The sequence below is a fragment of the Coregonus clupeaformis genome, chromosome 5 (assembly GCF_020615455.1).
Source record: "Coregonus clupeaformis isolate EN_2021a chromosome 5, ASM2061545v1, whole genome shotgun sequence".
NCBI classification, from domain to species: Eukaryota; Metazoa; Chordata; class Actinopteri; order Salmoniformes; family Salmonidae; genus Coregonus; species Coregonus clupeaformis.
Window position 1 is genome coordinate 25691591 of NC_059196.1, and position 26647 is coordinate 25718237.

Consider the following 26647-nt stretch of genomic DNA (forward strand, 5'->3'; position numbering starts at 1 on the left):
GAGGAAGGAAAATGATGTGGATATATTGAAGCAACATCTCAAGACATCAGTCAGAAAGTTAAAGCTTGGTCGCAAATGGGTCTTCCAAATGGACAATGACCCCAACCATACTTCCAAAGTTGTGGCAAAATGGCTTAAGGACAACAAAGTCAAGGTATTGGAGTGGCCATCACAAAGTCCTGACCTCAATCCTATAGAAAATGTGTGGCCAGAACTGAAAAAGCCTGTGTGAGCAAGGAGGCCTACAAACCTGATTCAGTTACACCAGCTCTGTCAGGAGGAATGGGCCAAAATTCACCCAACTTATTGTGGGAAGCTTGTGGAAGGCTACCTGAAACATTTGACCCAAGTTAAACAATTTAAAGGCAATGCTACCAAATACTAATTGAGTGTACAGTGGGGGAAAAAAGTATTTAGTCAGCCACCAATTGTGCAAGTTCTCCCACTTAAAAAGATGAGAGAGGCCTGTAATTTTCATCATAGGTACACGTCAACTATGACAGACAAAATGAGGAAAAAAAATCCAGAAAATCACGTTGTAGGATTTTTAATGAATTTATTTGCAAATTATGGTGGAAAATAAGTATTTGGTCAATAACAAAAGTTTCTCAATACTTTGTTATATACCCTTTGTTGGCAATGACACAGGTCAAACGTTTTCTGTAAGTCTTCACAAGGTTTTCACACACTGTTGCTGGTATTTTGGCCCATTCCTCCATGCAGATCTCCTCTAGAGCAGTGATGTTTTGGGGCTGTCGCTGGGCAACATGGACTTTCAACTCCCTCCAAAGATTTTCTATGGGGTTGAGATCTGGAGACTGGCTAGGCCACTCCAGGACCTTGAAATGCATCTTACGAAGCCACTCCTTCGTTGCCCGGGCGGTGTGTTTGGGATCATTGTCATGCTGAAAGACCCAGCAACATTTAATCTTCAATGCCCTTGCTGATGGAAGGAGGTTTTCACTCAAAATCTCACGATACATGGCCCCATTCATTCTTTCCTTTACACGGATCAGTCGTCCTGGTCCCTTTGCAGAAAAACAGACCCAAAGCATGATATTTCCACCCCCATGCTTCACAGTAGGTATGGTGTTATTTGGATGCAACTCAGCATTCTTTGTCCTCCAAACACGACGAGTTGAGTTTTTACCAAAAAGTTATATTTAGGTTTCATCTGATCATATGACATTCTCCCAATCCTCTTCTGGATCATCCAAATGCACTCTAACAAACTTCAGACGGGCCTGGACATGTACTGGTTTAAGCAGGGGGACACGTCTAGCACTGCAGGATTTGAGTCCCTGGCGGCCTAGTTTGTTACTGATGGTAGGCTTTGTTACTTTGGTCCCAGCTCTCTGCAGGTCATTCACTAGGTCCCCCCGTGTGGTTCTGGGACTTTTGCTCACCATTCTTGTGATCGTTTTGACCCCACGGGGTGAGATCTTGCGTGTAGCCCCAGATCGAGGGAGATTATCAGTGGTCTTGTATGTCTTCCATTTCCTAATAATTGCTCCCACAGTTGATTTCTTCAAACCAAGCTGCTTACCTATTGCAGATTCAGTCTTCCCAGCCTGGTGCAGGTCTACAATTTTGTTTCTGGTGTCCTTTGACAGCTCTTTGGTCTTGGCCATAGTGGAGTTTGGAGTGTGACTGTTTGAGGTTGTGGACAGGTGTCTTTTATACTGATAACAAGTTCAAACAGGTGCCATTAATACAGGTAACGAGTGGAGGACAGAGGAGCCTCTTAAAGAAGAAGTTACAGGTCTGTGAGAGCCAGAAATCTTGCTTGTTTGTAGGTGACCAAATACTTATTTTCCACCATAATTTGCAAATAAATTCATTAAAAATCCTACAATGTGATTTTCTGGATTTTTTTTCTTCAATATGTCTGTCATAGTTGACGTGTACCTATGATGAAAATTACAGGACTCTCTCGTCTTTTTAAGTGTGAGAACTTGCACAATTGGTGGCTGACTAAATACTTTTTTTCCCCACTGTATGTAAACTTCTGATCCACTGGGAATGTGATGAAAGAAATAAAAGCTGAAATAAATCATTCTCTCTACTATTATTCTGACATTTCACATTTTTTAAATAAAGTGGTGATCCTAACTGACCTAAGACAGGGAATTTGTACTAGGATTAAATGTCAGGAATTGTGAAAAACTGAATTTAAATGTATTCGGCTAAGGTGTATGTCAATTTCCGACTTCAACTGTACATATATGCTGTAAAATGACTCAAAGTCATTAGTGCAGAAAATAAATGAAATCAGTGTTTTCGACCATTACCTATGCTACTACAATGAAAAGGGCCCTTCTACAATTTGTTGAATGCATATACAGTATACAGTATACAGTATGCGTCCCAAATGGCAAAAGTAGTGCACTCTGGAATAGGATTCTACTTGAGATGCAACACACTATAATGAAAAGGCCCCTTCTACAGTTTGTTGAATGCATATTTAGTAAGCAGACAGTCTTTCTTGTGTTCAATTACAGCTACAAATCACTGTTCTGGTACTTTGCTCTGGGCCTATCACCTCCACCAAACACCGCCTGATGGAAATTAATTAACAATGAAAAGAGGAACACAAACACTGGAATTTCATCATGGTAAACTTAAGGCAAATGTTAAAAGGGGGAGAGAGGAATCAAAACAAAAATAGAGCAGAGCGTGGAGGAGGGCTGACACACATTTACACACACACACAAACACACACACACATGTACGCATGCACACAAACACACACACACAGCATAGAGGAGCTCTGAAACACTAGCAGCTGGCTGGCTAACCAGAAGCAGGCTGAGCTGGTTGCTAAGTGACAAGGCCTGAGATGCGGCCTCAGAGTTTGACCCGTGGTTGTTCAGGAAAAACACACCTCCTCTTTCCTAACCACCTTGTCTCTCTCCCTCCCTTCCTCCCCCTCCAACCCACCCCCTTCTCCCCTCTCTCTCCCTCCTCCCCCTCTCTCCCTCCGTCTCTCTCCACAATGCTGTGGTTGTGAGGCTGGCAGGGCAGGACAGGAGGCAGAGAGGGCAGTGCCTGGCCAAATGAGAAACAGATCGCCTTCACCCCACTATTGGCTTTTTCTCCCTGTAGCTTTTTTTGTTTGTTTTCAAAGAAGACAGAGAAAAAAGAGAAAAGAACACGCTCCAAAAATAGATTTGGGGGATCGCGTGCCAGTGGGTTGTGAAGCTTTTTTTTTCACTCCCTCCAGTCACGCAAGTAGCCTGGCAAGACCTTGAGTTAGAGAGCAGGAAAAACAGAGGCCGTAAAATACAAGAGGGAGAAGGAGAAATCCCTACGGAAGGATGGAGAGGAGGATTGTGTGAGACGAGGAGGGAGCATCCCTGGAGCCGGACGTTCCGCTGAGGAAGTGGTGGGGGAAGAGTGGGGTTGGCGTGCGAGCTGCAGGTATGAGGGGCTTATGGGTAATCCTGGTTGCAGTCGAACGAGTAGTCTCCAGATCAGGCCTGTTGGAGAAGGATAGTAGAAATCCTCTCTGCTAGGGAGATGTATGAACCCCACCTACAGGTCCTGCAGTGCAGACAGCTAGAAGCCTAGACCACGGCCCAAAATGGCATCCTATTCCCTATGTAGTGCACTACTTTTGACCTGGGCCAATAGGGATCTAGTCAAAAGGAGTGCACTATATAGGACATATGGTGCCATTTGGGAGGCAGCCCTAGACCACGTCCCGGAACAAACAAACAAACAGTAGATGCACGGCACACAGACCCCCACCCCTCCCCAAGCAGGATCAGAGCTCCTCAACAAACAACCACTGTAGAGGAACCCCTAGCTGCAGGATCCTCAGTCCACTCCAGCCATCACAGCTAAGACCCTGCAAAACGGCAGGAAACGTTGGAAGGAAATATGTCATCATGGCTATGGGAACACTGGCTACATTGTAAAAGCAGCAGAATTGTTATCGGATTCTATTGGTTGCCTGGAATTAGCTCTACCTCAGACGGCCCTCTCATCTTGGTTGTGTCATTACAGAACGCTAGGGCAGCATTCAAAATGGCATCCTATTCCCTACATAATGCACTACTTGTGACCAGAGCCCTATGAACCCTGGTCAAAAGTAGCGCATTATATAGGGAATAGGGTCCCATTTGGGATGCAGCCTAGCTGCCTTTGAAAAGGAGACAGTAAAAATGGCACATGGCAGCCCTGCTTGCTCTACAGCAGACATGTTAAACCCATTATATCCTCCTTCCACAGTCCTTATAGTCATTATGGTTTCAAGGCCTCTCCTTTCTCCTCCTGTAGTCTCCTCTCCTCTGTTTCTCTCCTCTCCCCTCCTCTCCCCTATCCTCCTCTTCTCTCGCTCTGAAATCTCTTTGGAACGACTGATCAGAGGTAATTTTTTTGCTACCTTTATTATGACAGGACACAAAAAAAGTATTTAAAAGTTTTAAAAGAAAGCAGAGAAAATAAATGCTGAAGCTGAGGAGAGTTTTCCAGTGTCTCACCACTGTGTCGATGGAAAGTTACAACGTCCAACACTAATACACATAAATGACTGTTCACTCTACTGACCAGAGCCTGAGAGAAAGAGGCCAGACTGCACCAGCTGATGTGAAAGGATCTGGGATTGTGTGTGTGTGTGTGCGTGTAAAATAAAATAATTAAACTAAACAGGCCAACAATCAGCATTTCATAACACAATATAATTGGTACTCTGGTACAAGTCATTGTTGACCCTAAGAAATAATGATACAACAATAATACTAATACTAAAGCAAAAAGCAGGGTATCCTTTGTTTGGCGTTGGCTTGGGCAGTGGACACGTATCTGAACTGTTATCGTTCTAATTTATGCATTTGTTTTTTGCTAGTTACGCTATCAGTCAAAATTTTGGACACACCTACTCATTCAAGGGTTTTTCTTTATTTTTACAATTTTCTACATTGTAGAATAGTGAAGACATCAGCTTCATGAGGTGGTCACCTGGAATGCATTTCAATTAACAGGTGTGCCTTCTTAAAAGTTAATTTGTGGAATTTCTTTCCTTCTTAATTAGTTTGAGCCAATCAGTTGTGTTGTGACAAGGTAGGGGGTGGTATACAGAAGATAGCCCTATTTGGTAAAAGACCAAGTCCATATTATGGCAAGAACATCTCAAATAAGCAAAGAGAAACGACAGTCCATCATTACTTTATGACATGAATGTCAGTCAATACGGAACATTTCAAGAACTTTGAAAGTTTCTTCAAGTGCAGTCGCAAAAAACATCAAGCGCTATGATGAAATGGGCTCTCATGAGGACCGCCACAGGAATGGAAGACCCAGATTTACCTCTGCTGCAGAGGATAAGTGCATTAGAGTTACCAGCCTCAGAAATTGCAGCCCAAATAAATGCTTCACAGAGTTCAAGTCACAGACACATCTCAACATCAACTGTTCAGAGGGGACTGTGTGAATCAGGCCTTCATGGTCGAATTCCTGCAAAGAAACCACTACTAAAGGACACCAATAAGAAGAAGAGACCTGCTTGGGCCAAGAAACACGAGCAATGGACATTAGACCGTTGGAAATTTGTCCTTTGGTCTGGAGTCCAAATTGGAGATTTTTGGTTCCAACCGCTGTGTCTTTGTGAGACGCGGTGTGGGTGAACGGATGATCTCCACATGTGTATTTCCCACCGTAAAGCATGGAGGAGGACGTGTTATGGTGTGGGGGTGCTTTACTGGTGACACTGTCTGTGATTTATTTAGAATTCAAGGCACACTTAACCAGCATGGCTACCACAGCATTCTGCAGCGATACGCCATCCCATCTGGTTTGGGTTTAGTGGGACTATCATTTGTTTTTCAACAGGACAATGACCTTGTCCCAGACCTGCTGTTTTCAACACTCTCTCTCTACCGCATCTACTATTTGAACCTCTAAATGCCCGGCTATGAAACGCCAAGTGACATTTACTCCTGATGTCCTGACCTGTTGCAACCTCTACAACCATTGTGATTATTATTTGACCCTGCTGATAATCTATGAACGTTTGAACATCTTGGGGAAAAATCTGGCCTTAATGGCCATGTACTGTTATAATCTCCACCCGGCACAGCCAGAAGGGGACTGGCCACCCCTCAGAACCTGGTTCCTCTCTAGGTTCTTCCTAGGTTTCTGACTTTCTAGCGAGTTTTTCCTAGCCACCGTGCTTCTACATCTGCATTGCTTGCTGTTTGGGGTTTTAGGCTGGGTTTCTGTATAGCACTTTGTGACGTCTGCTGATGTAAAAAGGGCTTTATAAATAAATGTGATTGATTAATTGAATGACCCAACACACCTCCAGGCTGTGTAAGGGCTATTTTACTGATGGCGTGCTGCATCAGATGAGCTGGCCTCCATAATCCCCCGATCTCAACCCAATTGAGATGGTTTGGGATGAGTCGGACGGCAGAGTGAAGGAAAAGCATTCCAGGTGAAGCTGGTTGAGAGAATGCCAATAGTGTGCAAAGCTGTCATCAAGGCAAAGGGTGGCTACTTTGAAGAATCTGAAATATTGTCACGTTCGTTCATCGACGGGACGGACCAAGGCACAGCGTGATATGCGTACATGTTTATTAAATATCAAACACAACAACAAAATAACAAACAAAACGAAACGTGACGTCCAAGGCAGCACAACACAACATACCTTAACACGGAACAAGATCCCACAACCCACTAGTGCCAATAGGCTGCCTAAGTATGGTCCCCAATCAGAGACAACGAGCGACAGCTGCCTCTGATTGGGAACCACACAGGCCAACATAGATCTATACATCCTAGAATGTACAACATGGACAAACACAGCAAGGAAAATACACACCCTGACTCAACATACAAGCGTCCTCTGAGTCAGGGCGTGACAGTACCCCCCCCCCCCCAAAGGTGTGGACTCCGACCGCACAACATAAACACAACAGGGTAGGGGCCCTGTCTGGACCCTAGTGTGGGAGACCCCGAACCTGGAGAGGGGCTGACGTCTGGGTCTGGACTGGAGCCGCTGACCGGAGCTGGACTGGGCACCGGTGGAGCGGACTGCACAGGCTCCGGACTGGAGCCGTTGACCGGAGCTGGACTTGGCACCGGTGGAGCGGACTGCTCTGGCTCCGGAGTGGAGCCGCTGACCGGATCTGGATCAGGCACCGGTGGAGCGGACTGCTCTGGCTCCGGAGTGGAGCCGCTGACCGGAGCTGGACTGGACCCCGGTGAAGCGGATTGCTCTGGCTCCGGAGTGGAGCAGGTGACCGGAGCTGAACTGGGCACCGGTGGAGCGGACTGCTCTGGCTCCGGAGTGGAGCAGCTGACCGGTGCCGAACCAGGCACCGGTGGAACATGCACGGGCCGTGCCGGACTGGACACACGCACCACTGGCTTGGTGCGAGGGGCAGGAACAGGCCGGACCGGGCTGGCGACGCGCACCACTGGCTTGGTGCGAGGTGCAGGAACAGGCCGGGCCGGGCTGGCGACGCGCACCACTGGCTTGGTGCGAGGGACAGGAACAGGCCGGGCCGGGCTGGCGACGCGCACCACTGACTTGGTGTGAGGGGCAGGAACAGGCCGGGCCGGGCTGGCGACGCGCACCACTGGCTTGGTGCGAGGGGGAGGAACAGGCCGGGCCGGGCTGGCGACGCGCACCACTGGCTTGGTGCGAGGGGCAGGAACAGGCCGGGCCGGACTGGCGACGCGCACCACTGGCTTGGTGCGAGGGACAAGAACAGGCCGGACCGGGCTGGCGACGCGCACCACTGGCTTGGTGCGAGGAGCAGGAACAGGACGGGCCGGACTGGCGACGCGCACCACTAGCTTCGTGCGAGGGGCAAGAACGGGTCGGGGCCGTACTGGGAACACGCACCACTGGCTTGGTGCGAGGGGCAAGAACGGGTCGGGGCCGTACTGGGAACACGCACCACTGGCTTAGTGCGGGAAGCAGGAACGGGCCGGACCGGACTGGCGACACGCACCACTTGCTTGGTGCGAGGAGCGGGACTGGGTTCCTTTATTAACCCCCGCTCCTTCTGCTGCCTAACCAGCTCCTCTCGCCGTTCTCCCTTATAGCCTCCTGTAGCACCTCCCTCTGACCGAATAACTCCTGCTCCCTCTGAACCAATAACCCCCGTAACATGGTGGCCTCCTCTCCTAACCTGCAGATCCGCCCTTTAACGGCCTCCTGCTGCCTCGTCGTCCACACCTTGTGCCCCACCCCCCAAAAATGTTATTGGGGTTGCCTCTCGGGTCTCCGTCGTCGGCACTGTTGGCGCCGTTTCTCCTCTCCTACCTGGGCATCCTCCTTCATCGCCTTCCGGTAACAGACGGCCTCCTCCTCCGTAATTCTCCCACAACCGAGGAGGACATCTACTAATGTAACCTCTTGTTGAATTCCCGGCGTTTGCTTCTGAACACGCTGCTTGGTCCTCGTTTGGTGGGATCTTCTGTCACGTGTGTTCATCGACGGGACGGACCAAGGCGCAGCGTGAAATGCGTACATGTTTATTAAATATCAAACACAACAACAAAATAACAAACAAAACGAAACGTGACGTCCAAGGCAGCAGAACACAACATACCTTAACACGGAACAAGATCCCACAACCCACTAGTGCCAATAGGCTGCCTAAGTATGGTCCCCAATCAGAGACAACGAGCGACAGCTGCCTCTGATTGGGAACCACACAGGCCAACATAGATCTATACATCCTAGAATGTACAACATGGACAAACACAGCAAGGAAAATACACACCCTGACTCAACATACAAGCGTCCTCTGAGTCAGGGCGTGACAAATATAAAATATATTTTGATTTGTTTAATATTTTTTTGGTTACTACATGAATCCATATGTGTTATTTCATAGTTTTGATGTCTTCACTATTATTCTACAATGTAGAAAATAGTAAAAAATTAAGAAAAACCCTTGAATGAGTAGGTGTGTCCAAACTTTTGACTGGTACTGTATATCTCATGTGTGGTGTTGGCATCCTGGCATCCCTATCTGCGTTGTGTTTTCACCGTGTTTGCGTGCATGACACACACATGCACACACACACACACACACACACACACACACACACACACACACACACACACACACACACTCTCCCCCTTTACTCTCTCTCCACACCAGTGGAGGCTGCTGAGGGGAGAACGGCTCATAATAATGGCCCGGAACTAAGCAGATGGAATGGCATGTATTTGATACCATTCCACTGATTCTGCTCCAGTCATTACCACGAGCCCATCCTCCTCAATTAAGGTGCCACCAACCTCCTGTGGTATGTGGGTGTGGTTATCCCTGCTCTCCTTACAGTTATGCCAGTAACTTGGTGTTATGTCACAGTTGTACTTTGATTGTATAATAGGAGTTAGGAAAAATCTTGACTGAATTTTCCATGAGTATTCCCTCCAGAATAGAGAGTTGGTTGTCTTGTATGTGTTTCTACATATATCCACCCAGTCCTCTTGGGTTTGCAGCTTGCCTTCCCAATTTGTTACCGTTATAATATTCTCATCTTTTGTTTCTTCTTCGATAATTCTGTATATGTGCCCCAGCACATTCTTGGCATTTACCTTGTTATATGTCTTTGCTATACATGTATATCTAATTAAAGAATGTATATCATTAAGCATTTTATTAGGTCCCACTGCTTTAGTAAGATAACTTCTAACTTGTAAGTAATTGTAAAACTGAGAGTTCTGGAGGTTGTACTTCTCAAATGTATCTATCTCCTTGTCTGTGAACATCTGATGATACCTGGTCAGTCCCTTTTCAGCCCACAATTTAAATGTATCATCAGTCATACTTTGCTTAAAGTCGCTGTCCATTACAATTTCTCGCAGGTAGATCAGGTCTGTTTGGATGCATTTTGTTTTGGTGATCTTTGTCCAGACCTTTATGATATGATTTATACAGGAATTTTCTATCTTCCTAGTGTGTATTAATTGTCTTCATAAATATAGTTGTACTTATTGTTTTTTTTCCATTTGTTAGAGTTTCATCTGTCTCCATTTAGCTGTTGATGCCGGGTTCATCCATACAATAATTCATTTTAGTTGGGCGACTATGTAATAGATCATTAGGTTTGGTAGTGCTTGTCCCCTTGCTTGTTTACATTGTTTGATTGTTTTAAGTTTGACACAGGCTTTTCTTCCTCCCCAGGTAAATGTACTCAGGAGTTTGTCAAACTGTTTAAAAGTAGTTTCAATTCTTCCTGTTATTGGAAAAGGTACTAATGTTCATCGTTGCAGTTCCTGTTTAAGCTGGTTTTCCAGTGTTCCAAAGTTATACTGGTGTAGTTTCATCAGATCGTGGGGGGTAGTAATCCCTAAGTATTTCAGTTTATTTTGATCCCATTTAAGTTTAAACTTAGTTTTGATTTCTTGAGATATTGGTTGACCTACCATCATTGCTTCGGATTTCCCTGTATTTAGTCTGTACCCAGATACGATTGTTTTATTTCATCCATAGTGGCAGGAACTGACTGAGGTATGTTTGTTAAGTAGAGAATCACCTCGTCTGTGTACATTGCTCATCCTGATCAATCTGTAGACCTTGTATTTTCCGTTTGTTTCTTATATTTTCGGCTAACAGTTCCCACTTAAAATGAAGATTAAAGGTGACAGAGGATCTTCCCTTCTTGTCCCCCTTAGGGGGTCAAAAGAGTGTGATAATGTGCCATTTACCCTTATTCTGGCATTTGGTGTTTTGTACATCATTTGCAGCCAGTTCAGAAAATGTTTACTAAAGTAAAATGTGTGGGTATCGAAGTGCAACTTCACAGACAAATACCTCATAAACCTGTCATAAAATAGCATTGCTAGATATATGTTACTCTGTTGGAGGGTATAATACTGTTTGTTTGGAAGGATTTCTCACCCGAGGAGTTTGGTACTATACTGTTCGCCTTGTTAAGCACCCTTTATTCCATGCTGGGTGTGTTAACATCTTTCAAGGAACAGGAAAAATATTTTTTACCTAACATCTATGATCAAAGTCGTGGAGCTGATCAAAAGGAATATTGGCATATTGTTCTCCAGTAATTCCAGGAGTTTCAGCATTTCAAAAGCTTTTTTTCCTAGTTGTAAACTAACAGCTTCTAACAACTCAGTGGGAACACAGGTGTTTGAATGAATCTATAGACATAAAAAATATATCTAAAGAGCTCCATCTCTCAGGAGGAGAAGAACGATACCATCAGAGTAATTACAACATGAGACTCACACTGACTTTGTGTTTGAAAGTAAAGATAAGAAAGTAAGAGACAATGATTTTAGTCTATTTTAACTAAACTAGGGTTGCAGCCCAAATGGCACCTTATACCCTATTTACAGTAGTGCACTACTTTTGACCAGGGCCCATTGCGAAATATATTAAGAATAAGGTCCCATGGGCCCTGGTCAAATTTAGTACACTTAATAGGGAATACGGTGCCATTTGGGATGCATTCAAGGAATGAGGAAACAGGGGTGAAAGTAATATTTCATTTCAAGTCAAAAAATATATAGGCTGCTATTGCAAGTGAGCGGAGCAGCCAATATGAACTACCATCTCTAGTGACTGTGCTGTTGAAGTAAATATGATATGTTTCATTTGGTTCTGCCCAGAGTCTCCCATTTAAACTGTGTGTGATGACTACACTCCTGTCTCATGACTCATCTATAGCATCATGACGGGAGTCCAGTTGTGTGTGCGTGTGTGTGTGGGTCTATGTTACACTCACAGCAGGTTGAGTGTGCTATAGTCTGTGATGGTTACACTCCTGCCCAGTGTTTCGTCACCCCTCCCTCTGTAACCCCCCTGTATGACAGTGCCCTGTGAGGAGTATAAATTAACCTGTCTAACCGTGTGTGTGTGTGTGTGTATGACGTGCGTGCTTGCATATGTGTATGTATGTGTGTAATACAGTGCTGCAGGCCAAGGTTTGGGTTACATCTCCAGGAATGTAGCAGAGCAGAGCCCTGGAGTGCAGCTGGAGCAGAGAGCAGCCTCGGTCCGGGTTCAGCCCTGTTTCATCAGCCTGAATAGGGGAGTGTTCGCCAGCCAGCGCCTGGCTAGAGGAATGTTAGCCAGCACCAGGCCGTCTCGCAGAGTGACTCAATGTGAACACACTGACCAGCCATTATCTCCATGAGTATGGTTACATCTCAAATGGCACCCTATTTAGTGCACTACTTTCGACCAGCAAAGGGTATAGGGTGCCATTTGGGACACACCTATGATCTAATAACATACAAAAGTATGTGGAGACCTCTTCAAATTAGTGGATTCAGCTATTTCAGCCCCACCCGTTGCTGACAGGTGTATAAAATCAAGCACACCGCCATGCAATCTCCATAGACAAACATTGGCAGTAGAATGGCCTTACTGAAGAGGTCAGTGACACAGTCATAGGGTGCTACCTTTCCAACAAGTCACTTTGCCAAATTTCTGCCCTGCTAGAGCTGCCCCGGTCAACTGTAAGTGTTGTTAATGTGAAGTGGTAATGTCTAGGAGCAACAACGGCTCAGCCACGAAGTGATAGGCCACACAAGCTCACAGAACGGGACGGCCGAGTGCTGAAGCGCGTAGCACGTAAAAATCGTCAGTCCTCAGTTGCATCACTCACTACCGAGATCCAAACTGCCCCTGGAAGCAACGTCAGCACAAGAACTGTTCGTCGGGAGCTTCATGAAATGGGTTTCCATGGCCGAGCAGCCGCACACAAGCCTAATTTCACCATTTGCAATGCCAAGGGTCGGCTGGAGTTGGTGTGAAACTCGCCGCAGTGGAAACGCGTTCTCTGAAGTGATGAATCACGCTTCACCCTCTGGCAGTCCGACGGACAAATCTGGGTTTGGCAGATGCCAGGAGAACGTTACCTGCCCCAATGCATAGTGCCAACTGTAAAGTTTGGTGGAGGAGGAATAATGGTCTGGGGCTGTTTTCCATGGTTCGGGCTAGGCCCCTTCAGCATACAATGACATTGGAAGCAAGTCCCCACAGCAATGTTCCAACATGTAGTGGAAAGCCTTTCCAGAAGTGTGGAGGCTGTTATAGCAGCAAAGGGGGGGGGGGGTCCAACTCCATATTAATGCCCATGATTTTGGAATGAGATGTTTGAAGAGTACGTGTCCACATACTTTTGATCATGTAGTGTAGAAGGAATATTAGAGAATGGGGAACGTGTGTAGGCTACTGATCTACAAATAGATTAGAAAACTAAGTCAAGCGGAGGAGAACATTGGCATAATGGTCATTTTGATATTAATTTTAAAGTATATTAACAGTAATTACACATGCCTGGAGAGAGCAGTAAATATATGGTTTTGATGGGTTGGAGAGAGAAGGGACTGTTGTTGGAGACTACTGTACTTGACTTCATATGGTGACTTTATAATCTCAGCCAGGACCGTTTCCCAGACACAGATTATAACCTAGTTCTGGACTAAGAAGCACTTTCAATGGAGAATCATTATTGAACAAACTTTTTAGTCCAGGACTAGGCTTCATACTCTATCTGTCTGGGAAACAGGCCCTCAATGTTTTTCAATAGCATAATGCACAAAGTGAAAAGCATCCTACATTGTATTGGTCTCTAACACATCACATATTGAAACCACCATCACGCTTCAATCAGACTCACTCACGGAACCCCATAGCTGGGTAGTTATATACCTACCATTGACCTTCCATATAGCTAGCCACATACATTAACCTACCAGGAACACAAACCCTCTAACAAAGCAGGAACTGGTAGCTAGCAGTCTGAACGGAGTCTGGAGGAGAACCCTGCCACTTCATTTCCATGACTGGCTGCTCCTAATAACAAGGTCAGTGTATAACTAGACCAGAAACAGATGGGCCCTATGGGCCCTGGTCAAAAGTAGTGCACTATATAAGGGATAGGGTGCTATATAAGGGATAGGGTGCTATATAAGGGATAGGGTGCTCTATAAGGGATAGGGTGCTATATAAGGGACAGGGTGCTTTATAAGGGACAGGGTGCTATATAAGGGACAAGGTGCTATATAAGGGACAGGGTGCTATATAAGGGATAGGGTGCTATATAAGGGATAGGGTGCTATATAAGGGATAGGGTGCTATATAAGGGATAGGGTGCTATATAAGGGATAGGGTGCTATGTAAGGGATAGGGTGCTATGTAAGGGATATGGTGCTCTATAAGGGATAGGGTGCTATGTAAGGGATAGGGTGCTCTATAAGGGATAGGGTGCTATATAAGGGACAGGGTGCTATATAAGGGACAGGGTGCTATATAAGGGACAGGGTGCTATATAAGGGATAGGGTGCTATATAAGGGACAGGGTGCTATATAAGGGATAGGGTGCTATATAAGGGATAGGGTGCTATATAAGGGATAGGGTGCCATTTGGGAAACACACATTTACATGCAGCCCTGGTCATAAACAATACATTAAAAACTACAGTTGAAGTCGGAAGTTTACATACACTTAGGTTGGAGTCATTAAAACTCGTTTTTCAACCACTCCACAAATTTCTTGTTAACAATCAAAAGTTTTGGCAAGTCGGTTAGGACAGTCTGGAGGAGAACCCTGCCACTTCATTTCCATGACTGGCTGCTCCTAATAACAAGGTCAGTGTATAACTAGACCAGAAACAGATGGGCCCTATGGGCCCTGGTCAAAAGTAGTGCACTATATAAGGGATAGGGTGCTATATAAGGGATAGGGTGCTATATAAGGGATAGGGTGCTCTATAAGGGATAGGGTGCTATATAAGGGACAGGGTGCTTTATAAGGGACAGGGTGCTATATAAGGGACAAGGTGCTATATAAGGGACAGGGTGCTATATAAGGGATAGGGTGCTATATAAGGGATAGGGTGCTATATAAGGGATAGGGTGCTATATAAGGGATAGGGTGCTATATAAGGGATAGGGTGCTATGTAAGGGATAGGGTGCTATGTAAGGGATATGGTGCTCTATAAGGGATAGGGTGCTATGTAAGGGATAGGGTGCTCTATAAGGGATAGGGTGCTATATAAGGGACAGGGTGCTATATAAGGGACAGGGTGCTATATAAGGGACAGGGTGCTATATAAGGGATAGGGTGCTATATAAGGGACAGGGTGCTATATAAGGGATAGGGTGCTATATAAGGGATAGGGTGCTATATAAGGGATAGGGTGCCATTTGGGAAACACACATTTACATGCAGCCCTGGTCATAAACAATACATTAAAAACTACAGTTGAAGTCGGAAGTTTACATACACTTAGGTTGGAGTCATTAAAACTCGTTTTTCAACCACTCCACAAATTTCTTGTTAACAATCAAAAGTTTTGGCAAGTCGGTTAGGACATCTACTTTGTGCATGACAACAATTGTTTACAGACAGATTATTTCACTTATAATTCACTGTATCACAATTCCAGTGGGTCAGAAGTTTACATACACTAAGTTGACTGTGCCTTTAAACAGCTTGGAAAATTCCAGAAAATGATGTCATGGCTTTAGAAGCTTCTGATAGGCTAATTGACATCATTTGAGTCAATTGGAGGTGTACCTGTGGATGTATTTCAAGGCCTACCTTCAAACTCAGTGCCTCTTTGCTAGACATCATGGGAAAATCAAAAGAAATCAGCCAAGACCTCAGAAAAAGATTTGTAGACCTCCACAAGTATTGTTCATCCTTGGGAGCAATTTCCAAATGCCTGAAGGTACCACGTTCATCTGTACAAACAATAGTACGCAATTATAAACACCATGGGACCACGCAGCCGTCATACCGCTCAGGAAGGAGATGTGTTCTGACTCCTAGAGATGAACGTACTTTGGTGCGAAAAGTGCAAATCAATCCCAGAACAACAGCAAAGGACCTTGTGAAGATGCTGGAGGAAACAGGTACAAAAGTATCTATATCCACAGTAAAACGAGTCCTACATCGACATAACCTGAAAGGCCGCTCAGCAAGGAAGAAGCCACTGCTCCAAAACCGTCATAAAAAAGCCAGACTACGGTTTGCAACTGCACATGGGGACAAAGATCGTACTTTTTGGAGAAATGTCCTCTGGTCTGATGAAACAAAAATATAATTATTTGGCCATAATGACCATCGTTATGTTTGGAGGACAAAGTGGTACGCTTGCAAGCCGAAGAACACCATCCCAACTGTGAAGAACTGGGGTGGCAGCATCATGCTGTGGGGGTGCTTTGCTGCAGGAGGGACTGGTGCACTTCACAAAATAGATGGCTTCATGAGGAAGGAAAATTATGTGGATATATTGAAGCCACATCTCAAGACATCAGTCAGGAAGTTAAAGCTTGGTCGCAAATGGGTCTTCCAAATGGACAATGACCCCAAGCATACTTCCAAAGTTGTGGCAAAATAGCTTAAGAACAACAAAGTCAAGGTATTGGAGCACTTCACAAAAATAGATGGCTTCATGAGGAAGGAAAATTATGTGGATATATTGAAGCAACATCTCAAGACATCAGTCAGGAAGTTAAAGCTTGGTCGCAAATGGGTCTTCCAAATGGACAATGACCCCAAGCATACTTCCAAAGTTGTGGCAAAATGGCTTAAGGACAACAAAGTCAAGGTATTGGAGTGGCCATTACAAAGCCCTGACCTCAATCCTATAGAAAATCTATAGAACATTTGTGGGCAGCACTGAAAAAGCATGTGTGAGCAAGGAGGCCTACAAACGTGACTCAGTTACACCAGCTCTGTCAGGAGGAATGGGCCAAAATTCACCCAACTTATTGTGGGATGCTTGTGGAAGGCTACCCAAAATGTTTGTCCCAAGTTAAACAATTTAAAGGCAATGCTACCAAATACTAATTGAGTGTATGTAAACTTCTGACCCACTGGGAATGTGATAAAATAAATAAAAGCTGAAATAAATCACTCTCTACTATTATTCTGAAATTTCACATTCTTAAAATAAAGTGGTGATCCTAACTGACCTAAGACAGGGAATTTTTACTAGGGTTAAATGTCAGGAATTGTGAAAAACTGAGTCTAAATGTATTTGGCTAAGGTGTATGTAAACTTCCGACTTCAACTGTATATCAATCCCACCCCATCTAGTCTTCATTCACTAGAGCTCTCAGTGGTCTTCATTCACGTCTAGTCATGTAGTTGATCCTCATATTTAACAACCCCTCTTTGCTAATAAGAACAAGAGAGATAGAGACAGTACACTGTATTGTGTTCACATAAGTACTTTAATCAGGCACCTTGACAAGAAGAAAAAACATCAAGCACATCAGGGCAGATATATGATATGTGGGGAACATGTTTACTATGGGCTACGTTCGGTAAGAAAGGGGATGTACAATTTTATAAATAACAAACTGTAGAAACTGGTGAATGAACAAAGTAAGAGCTCAAAACAACATGATATCCCAGCTTCTTAATTTTAAACATAGATAGCCTTGTGTTTTAGAGGCAGTTTAACATGGAATAACAAACACTTTTAAAGGTTTCTAAATTGGAGTGGAGCTGAGTACTAATTAGCTTCCGTCTCCATGTGCGTCCCAAATGGCACCCTATTCCCAATAAAAGTAAAGTTTTTCAACTAACATGTCAACAATTAAAAACGGTACGAAGACTCCAAAACTGTCAGCCTGGAAGAAGCTCCACCGTGACGAATGAAGGAAAATTGAGTTTCCCATATTTAGTCCATGGCAGAAGGCTAGCTAGCCATAAATACAACTTTACACAGGGGTATTTAGTATAGGCTGCCAAAACCGCTTAAATTGAGCTTGTTTTTTTATTAGACAACAGACAGTAAGCTAAGAACTAAAGGTCATGCAGGTCTACATGGGTTGCGTCCCAAATGGCACCCTATTCCCTATTTAGTGAACTACTGTATAGGGAAGTGCACTCTTTTTGCGGAGGAAAAGACCCCCATAGGGTTCTGGTCAAAAGTAGTGCACTATATAGAGAATAGGGTGCCATTTGGGACTCAAAATTGGTGTTACATTCTGGTACCAAGAAGTGGTGTCTCATCAGACACTAGTTAGAAGCTAGTTACACCTAACTCCTGGCATAGTGAAAACTAACAATACTGCAAACTAACAATACTGCAAACTAACAATACTGATAACTTAAATTACTGTAGCTCAGAGAAGGAACTAAGAGAGAACAGAAAAGCAATCTCAACAACACCGTTTTGATTAGTGTTCTTTCTGGTTTCAGTCCTGCATGTGATTTGAAAAGCAGTATTTCAGAGATTCATCTGGCTTTGTGAAAAACAACATCCCCTGCAAAGAAATGATGAAAATATCTGTTGCTATGAGCTTCTCCTGGTCCAGGATGCTGGAGAGAATCCCATCGATACTTAGATGAGCTTAGTGAGCTACAGTCTGTCAGACGGACACACACAACCCTTATTCAGTCTGTCAGAGGTAAACACAAAACCCCTACTCAAACCTCAGAGGTACACACACAACCCCTACTCAAACCTCAGAGGTACACACACAACCCCTACTCAAACCTCAGAGGTACACACACAACCCCTACTCAAACCTCAGAGTTTTCCACAAAGAATGTATGAGGGGCGCCGGGCCACCATGTGTACTGGCTGTGCCACATTTTTTGGGGGGGGTTTACTTTATTTGTTATCATTTAAGGAAATGTTTTGCTCTAGATTGCAGGAAATGACAGTTACAGGCTTTCAACAATCCCCGCCGCCATACTCAGCAGCACCACCTAGTTAAAAAATCCTGGGGAGATGCCCTGCTACTCAAACATCACAGGTCACACACAACCTCTACTCAAACCTCATGTCAGCTGTTTGTCGCCTGTCTGGACGGTTCTACTGCCACTAGAATAAAAACTAGACCGGTCTGCTGAATTACATAACATTGTTTTTTTTTCTTTGTTCTATTGCTGACAACTTTGTAGTTCTATTGCAGCTAGTCTCTATGATCTTTCTGACCTCCCCTGTCTGTCTGTCTGTCTGTCTGTGTCTGAGTGGTTCTGCCCTTGTCTGTGTCTACTGTGCCACTAGAATACCAAGTAGACCTGTAAGGCTCATTGTGATTAAAATCAAAGAAAGGACACCTGAAAGGAAGGACATGATTAATGAATGTCAAGTTCACCTAAACTAGACTGGAGGGAAGAAACAAAGGAACGTGTATAGGACATGAGAACATGTATGACTGATCCTTTCAAACAAGACTCAAAAGACTATGGCTGCATCCCAAGTGGAACCCTATTCCCTTTATAGTGCACTACTTTTGACCAGGTAGGGCACTATATAGGGAATAGGTGCCATTTGGGACATACCCATATGGCACACTGAATTAGTATGAGGGATCCAACACTTTACCAGATTATTTTTGAAAGCTTTTGACCAAACACCGTATTCATACTGGTATCATGTTCTTCCAGCAAGGCAAGCTCTTTTTTCGCTCCTCTGAAATAAATATTTACAAGAAATTACAGCATATCCCCCCAATCAATCACACTAATAGAAATAAAGAGCTTTGTTTTGTTCCAAAAACACATTAATGGTTAAGTACATAAGATAGAACCAACATACAGTTCAAACATACTGTTACATAGCTACAAATATACACATATGGAAATATATTCTGAGGCTATAACAGCCCTCTGGCACAGAATTTGTGCCATTTCTAGTCAGAAACCAAAGTCAGTATAAAAATATAGACAGAAAAAGGTATCTTCTACAAAATATTGACATCATGGCTCCCCGTTAGAATGTGCAAATCCTGGGTAGTTTAGTTCTCTTGACCCTGATTGGATTGAGGGAAGAGGACGTCTTCAGGAACAGGCAACATTCATTTTGGCCTCAGTTTTGATTCTAGTTCAGTTTGAGAGTCCCATTAGTTTACGATGCATCTACCACCTTTGAGAGTCCATTTGAGAGTTCCTTCATTATTTAACTACAGTGCTAACCACACTCTCAGTGTTCTGGCCAGAAGGGAAGGTACACTGTACGATCCAGTCTATTGACACCAGATACTGTGACCATTTAACATCAGGAGGGGTACCACCCTGCAACCTAACTAGAGTGTCAATTGAGACAACACTTCTGTCTTTTGAGGTACAATAACTCAGTATCAGTCTTCCAATCTCCAGTACCTCAGAGTCTACAGAGTCTATATCCTCATCTCATTCTAAAGAGTCTATATCCTCATCTGGGAGTCAATAGAGTCTATTACCTCATATGTGTGTCGATAGTCTATATGCTCATCTGTGAGTCGATAGAGTCTACACACTCATCTGTGAGTCGACAGTCTACATCTGTGAGTCGATAGAGTCTACATCCTCATCTGTGAGTCGATAGAGTCTACATCCTCATCTGTGAGTCGATAGAGTCTACATCCTCACCTGTGAGTCGATAGAGTCTACATCCTCACCTGTGAGTCGAGAGAGTCTATATCCTCACCTGTGAGTCGATAGAGTCTATATCCTCATCTGTGAGTCGATAGAGTCTATATTCTCACCTGTGAGTCGATAGAGTCTACATCCTCACCTGTGAGTCGATAGAGTCTACATCCTCACCTGTGAGTCGATAGTCTACATCCTCACCTGTGAGTCGATAGAGTCTACATCCTCACCTGTGAGTCGATAGAGTCTATATTCTCACCTGTGAGTCGATAGAGTCTACATCCTCACCTGTGAGTCGATAGAGTCTATATTCTCACCTGTGAGTCGATAGAGTCTACATCCTCACCTGTGAGTCGATAGAGTCTATATCCACACCTGTGAGTCGATAGTCTATATCCTCATCTGTGAGTCGATAGAGTCTATATCCTCATCTGTGAGTCGATAGAGTCTACATCCTCACCTGTGAGTCGATAGAGTCTATATCCACACCTGTGAGTCGATAGAGTCTATATCCTCATCTGTGAGTCGATAGAGTCTATATCCTCATCTCGGCCTCTTCAATGTGCTCCATGCTGTGTTCAGTGGTGCTGATCATGGAGGCTGAGGGGCCCTGGGTGACGCCAAAGGGTGTGATGGCTGGGGAGCGAGCGGCCAGGGGCGACAGGGAGGGGGAGAAGCTGGGGGACATGGCTACTGAGGAGGGGGAGCCCTCGTGACTGATGGGGGACCTCCGTAGGGAGGCCAGGTGGGGAAAGGAGGACCTCCCCACAGAGGGCTTGACGGGAGCAGGCTTGACCGGGACTGTCTTCGCCCCAGGGTGGGCTACGGAGGTGATTAGCGGCGGGGGGTCAATGCGAGGGGGTTTGGGGTCCGCCTTGGCTTTGTGCTGGAGCGGTCTCCGAGGGTTAGGAGGGGCCGTCTCATCCTTTAACCTCGCTATCTCCGTGAAGACGTTTGCTAGTGGCTGGAACTGTGGGCACCAGTTCAGCAGGTAGTCCCAGTTATAACTGCCCCTCAGCTCCTCGTCACTGGCCACTATGGCTGTGAGGGATCCGTCCACAGCGGGTTTACCATCCACTGGGAAGGCATAGTCTTTAGGGTGGGAGATGTTCAGCCCCCTCCCTACCCCCAGATAACCTCCTCCATCCTCCCTGTAGACAGGCACCTGGCCAGCCAGCAGAGTCCCACTGAGACTGGCCAGCTTCTTGGCCTTGAACCACTGGTTGGTGTCCATGTTGGGCTCACAGGAGACATCAGACAGCTGGTCAGCATCCTGCTGGATACCAGAGTCTGGCCCGCGGGCTGAGATGTGTTCCTGCATGGATGAAGAGATGGAGGAGACACGGGGGTACTCGTTGATCATCCGGATCTCATCGTCCTCCGCCGCCTCCGCTGAGCCACGCCCGCTGGAGTGGGATGGGTCCAGTGAGCCCCCGCGGGGGTATGGCCCTCCCCCACCACTCCCTGTTTGATCGGAAGCGTACCCTGGTAAGGCCTGGTGGTAGATGCGGTCGTTTCGGTCGGTGCCGGTGACTTTAGTCTCCTCTAGTTTGTGCAGCATGGTGCCGTGGCCGGGAGTGGCTGGAGGTCTGCAGCGACTTTGCTGCTCCTTCCTCTGACGTCTCAGTCTCACACAGAACAGAGCCAGGGCGATGAAGATGAGGATGAGGATGGCTCCCAGGGACACAGCGATCACGCTGACCAGCAGCAGGTTCATGTCCGACGCCAGGCCGAAGGATGTGTGTGTCACGTCAATGGTGAGGCGGGCGGTGGCCACTCGGGACGTCTCCAGAGGGCTGTGGGCTGTCAGGTCAAGGGTCATCACACGGACCTCCCTCTTGGACCTGCTCAGGTGTCGGACGTGGCTGTCCATCTTCAGGGAGACCACGCCCGTCGATGCATTGACCTGAAAGTAGGGCGAGGGGTCAGCTAGGGAGTACAGAACAATCCCGTCCACTCCCTCGTCCTCGTCTCTGGCTGTCACCTGACCGATGCTCTGGCCCTTCTTCGCCCCCTCAGGAACCAGGAAGGACAACTCTAAGTCGGAGAACACAGGGTCGTACTCATCCTCCCCTGTCACGTACACCTGGACGGTCACCGTGGCAGAGTAGTTCCCTGCATCCATGGCCAGAGCTACAAAGTTGAACAAGTTGACCTTCTCAAAGTCGAAGGTGGAGCGTGTCCGGACCTCGCCTGACGTCTGGTTGACCAGGAAGGCATCTTTCCCCTCTCCAGTCTTGTCCAACATGTAGTACCTCAGCTGTCCGAAGACTCCCGTGTCCTGGTCGATGGCGTGCAGCATGGTGACAAGGGTGTTGTGAGGCTGGTTCTCTCTGACACTGGTGGTGAGGACGGGCAGAGGGAAGTAAGGTCTGTTGTCATTAATGTCCTTCACCTCCACAGTGACTGGAGCCAGCGCATAGTGACCCTGTCCATCTGACGCCTGCACAATGATCACATGGGATGCCTAGTAGGAGGGAGAGTGGGAGGGGGGAGAGAGAGAGAAAGAGAGCAGAGAGAGGGGGGTGGGATGTAGAGAGAGAGAGAGAGAGAGAGAGAGAGAGGGAAAGAGGGGGACAGAGAGAGAGAGATGGAGAGCGAGATTAATACTTTCTTTATCGCAGTAGGAAAATGAATTGTCAGCAGCAGAATATACAAACAGGTGGATAACCAATGACCAATCCAAGTCTTCGTCTATTTCTGTGTCAAACTATTTCCTATATAGTGCACTACTTTTGAACAGTGCGCATAGGGCTCTTTAAAAGGTAGGGCACTATATAGGAAATAGGGTGCCATTTGGGGCATATCCCAAGCCAGGAAGTGCCATGCTACCTGTCTCTCGCTGTCCAGTGGTCTCCGCAGCCTCAGGGCTCCGGTCCAGCGGTCTACCTGGAACATGCCAGTCTCATCCCCAGAGCTGATCAGGTACTGCACCTTCCCTACGGCCGAGGAGTCTGGGTCAATTGCAGACAGGCTAAGGACCTCAGTCCCTTTGGCTGCTCCTTCACTCAGCACCACACTGCAGGGTTCAAGGGGGGTTTATTAGTCACTTTTACAAAAAACATGACAATTGGTTCCCCAGTGCAAACACATGTAATAGAGGAATTAAGGACATATAACAAACAAGTACCAAATTACCTGTACTCTGCCCTGCTGAACGCTGGAGGGTTGTCGTTAGTATCCGTCACACTGATCAGCGCAGAGACAGCCGAGCTCCTCTGTGGCACGCCGCGGTCTGACACGACCACGGTCAGGTTGTAACTGGACACCGCCTCGAAGTCCAGCCCCTCACCGGTCAATACCAGGCTGCCTACTGTCTGGAAGCCCCGTCCCTCCAGGAAGCGCACGCTGCTCTCAATCTGGAAGGCATTGCCTGTGTTTCCGCTGGCTATGGTGAAGTCGAAGCCGCAGTTGTCGCGTGACGTGTCGCCGTCGGCAGCCTCCAGGGTCAGGATGGTTGCACCCGGAACGCCGTCCTCCGACACCGTGGCTCTGTACTCTGATTGTTGGAAGACGGGCGCGTTGTCGTTGACGTCAGTCACCTGGATCTGTACATGAGCGATGGAGGAGAGGGCTGGTGTTCCCATGTCTCTGGACTCTATTACCACAAGGATAGAAGGGTTCTCAGAGTTAAACTCTGCCTGCTGGGTGATGAACAGGGTACCATTGCTGGGGTCGATGTAGAAGATGTCCCAGGTTGATGACATCACTCTGTAGGTGACACGGCCGTTCTCTCCAGAGTCTCGGTCTGTGGCTGTCACAGTGACAACTGCACTGCCAGCTGGGGAGTGCTCTGCCAGAGTCACCTGGGAAACACAAATACACACATGACCGGGTGTATTCAGAAATGTATTCAGAATAATTGAGGCATGTTGGACAGGCAGGTTAATGGTTAATGGTACCAGGTATCTGGGTTAGTAAACTAAATGAGGAAAATATTTACATTTATATTTTTAGTCATTTAGCAGACGCTCTTATCCAGAGCGACTTACAGTTAGTGAGTGCATACATTTTCATACTGGCCCCCCGTGGGAAACGAACCCACAACCCTGGCGTTGCAAGCGCCATGCTCTACCAACTGAGCTACAGGTACATACACACACATGGCATCATTATTGATCTGCATGTACATAGAAAAATGCAGCTAAATCTGATCAAGTTCTCATCGTCTCTTATCGCATCATCGCATCCTGCCAACACAAAAACAGATTTTCCAAGGCTAGTGGAGGCCAGTTAGAGGATTGACTACCTGGTAAAGATCCTGTGTGAACGTAGGAGCGTTATCATTGACATCCTCCACCAGTATGGTGAGGTTAGCTTCAGTCTGGTGTTTGGAGTCAGTAGCCCTGACAGTCAGTGTGTACCAGGTCCTCCCCTCGTAGTCCAGAGGGGCGGTCAGAGACACCCCGCCCCCGTAGCGGTGGATCCCAAACACGCCCTGGGAGGACGGGTCCATGTGGAGGGTGTAGGACAGGGCGGGGCCTGAGTCCACGTCGTTTCCTGTCACCTGGGTTATTACCGAGCCAATCAGAGTGTCTGGAGGGAGATGTGGGAGGGGAGAGGAGAGGAAGAGAGAGATAGTACAGGGGGAGAGAGATTGAGAGTGAGAGAGATAACAGGGTTTGGGAACAACACTATAGCCATAGAAGCAGCTCCCATCTCATAACATATCCTATTACATCATGTTGCTTTTTAAGAATATATTGCAGACTTCTGATTTATTTATTTTTTCTGAATTTGATATTTTATACAGGAAACTGTAGACATCATATCTACAACAGGATATGAACAGAGGGGAACTTGGCTTCAGAACGACTCATAAAAGGGTCCGTTTTTTCAATGAGAGCTGCTGAGTGCTGCCAGAGAGAGAAGGAGTGAGGATCAGTGATAAGATCACTGGACTAAAGGTTCACTGTTAAATTGACTGCATCTCAAATGTATGAGACACTTGATACATACACCCCCTGGTCAAAAGTAGTGCACTACATAGTGAATAGGGTGTCAGTTAAGCACACTTGGGTTCAAATACTACTTCAAGCCATACAAATACTTTGTGTTTGCTTTAGCCTACCTGAAGTGCCAGATGGGCGGGGTTTGCACTTTTGCAAAGCCCAGCTAAAGTATTTAAAATGAATTAAAATAAGTTGAGACCTGCGGATCATTGACTTACTCTCTGGCACTCTGATCTCGCGCGGCAGAGGGATTGTAGGACTATTGTCGTTGAGGTCCACAATGATCACCGTGAGAGTCGCCGAGCCGGCCAATCGTGGTGTGCCCCGGTCCGTCGCCGTAACAACCAGCCTGGTGCCATGGAAACAAAAAAATTAACTGTCAGTTGGAGTTCAGTTCTTATCTTTTATGTTTCAGGTTTCATAACCTTTCATCTCCTGCTGTCTTACATCAGAACCTGTTGTAGCCCAGAGCATGACAGATATTTAGTTTCCAATGCAAAGAGAGAGAGAGTACAGTAACAGGGAGAGTATTTATAGACTGAAAACAAAGGTTAGCCCACTGAGGCAAACCACATGGCAGGCAGATTGTGAACAAACACACACACACATCCCAAGGCCCTGCCCCTCACTTGGTTTGTGTCCAGATCTCTCGGTCCATGATTGCGGCGGTGGTGATGCTTCCGGTCAGCGGGTCGATCTTGAACAGGCCGCTGAGAGACGACGACCTCAGGCTGTAGGTCACCTGACCATTCTGGCCCTGGTCCAGGTCATCAGCCACCACCTGCACAGGAAGTCACATGACTGAGGTCAGAGGTCAGAAAGATAATCTAAACCAAAAAAAGTATTGTCTTCTGATATCACTGGTTTTCTTTAGTCTTAAAAGCAAAGTGTACTTGTGTTTATGGTTAGCCTTTTCCAATCTGTTTTACTGTGTAGGAAACTGATTTAGCTGTCATTGGCTGTTGTTCACCCTTCCCCTGCTGTTCATTGTTTTGAATGTTGTTTTGTTTTTGAAAGCGATACAAAAATATATTAAAAATTATATTAATCTGCCAACACCTGGGGACAGACAGGAAGTCACGTGACCAGAGGTCAGATGTCAGAGAAGAAATACATCAAAACAAAGAACAGATTTATAACAGCTGTGGAACAGTAACAGGACCTGGTGATGGATATTGGACTTGGAACTGTTGGAGCAGTGGAACGAGAGTTTATAAAAAGGTTCTAAATGGCCGTGGCGTCATACAGCTGAGTCTATATACTCAACAGGGATGTTGGAAACACACTGTAGAAGAGGCATAGGAACAGACAGTCACCTCTCAGAACTACCGCAGCAGCACTGAAACTATCCAGATCTCTACCGTCTGAACTT

General features: G+C 46.0%; 1 protein-coding gene across 1 annotated transcript in view; it reads right to left on the minus strand.

The window, feature by feature from the left end:
- Positions 1-17168: 17168 nt before the first annotated feature.
- Positions 17169-26647, minus strand: part of LOC123482769 (protocadherin-16-like) — a 43802-nt gene continuing 34323 nt past the window's right edge. The window contains exons 23-28 of the mRNA XM_045211521.1: positions 25905-26056; positions 25494-25624; positions 24573-24859; positions 23462-24129; positions 23156-23342; positions 17169-22790 (exon numbers count right to left, since the gene is read on the minus strand). Coding sequence (XP_045067456.1) covers positions 20859-22790; positions 23156-23342; positions 23462-24129; positions 24573-24859; positions 25494-25624; positions 25905-26056 — 3357 coding nt within the window. The 3' untranslated portion in view covers positions 17169-20858. The remainder of the gene's footprint in view (positions 22791-23155; positions 23343-23461; positions 24130-24572; positions 24860-25493; positions 25625-25904; positions 26057-26647) is intronic.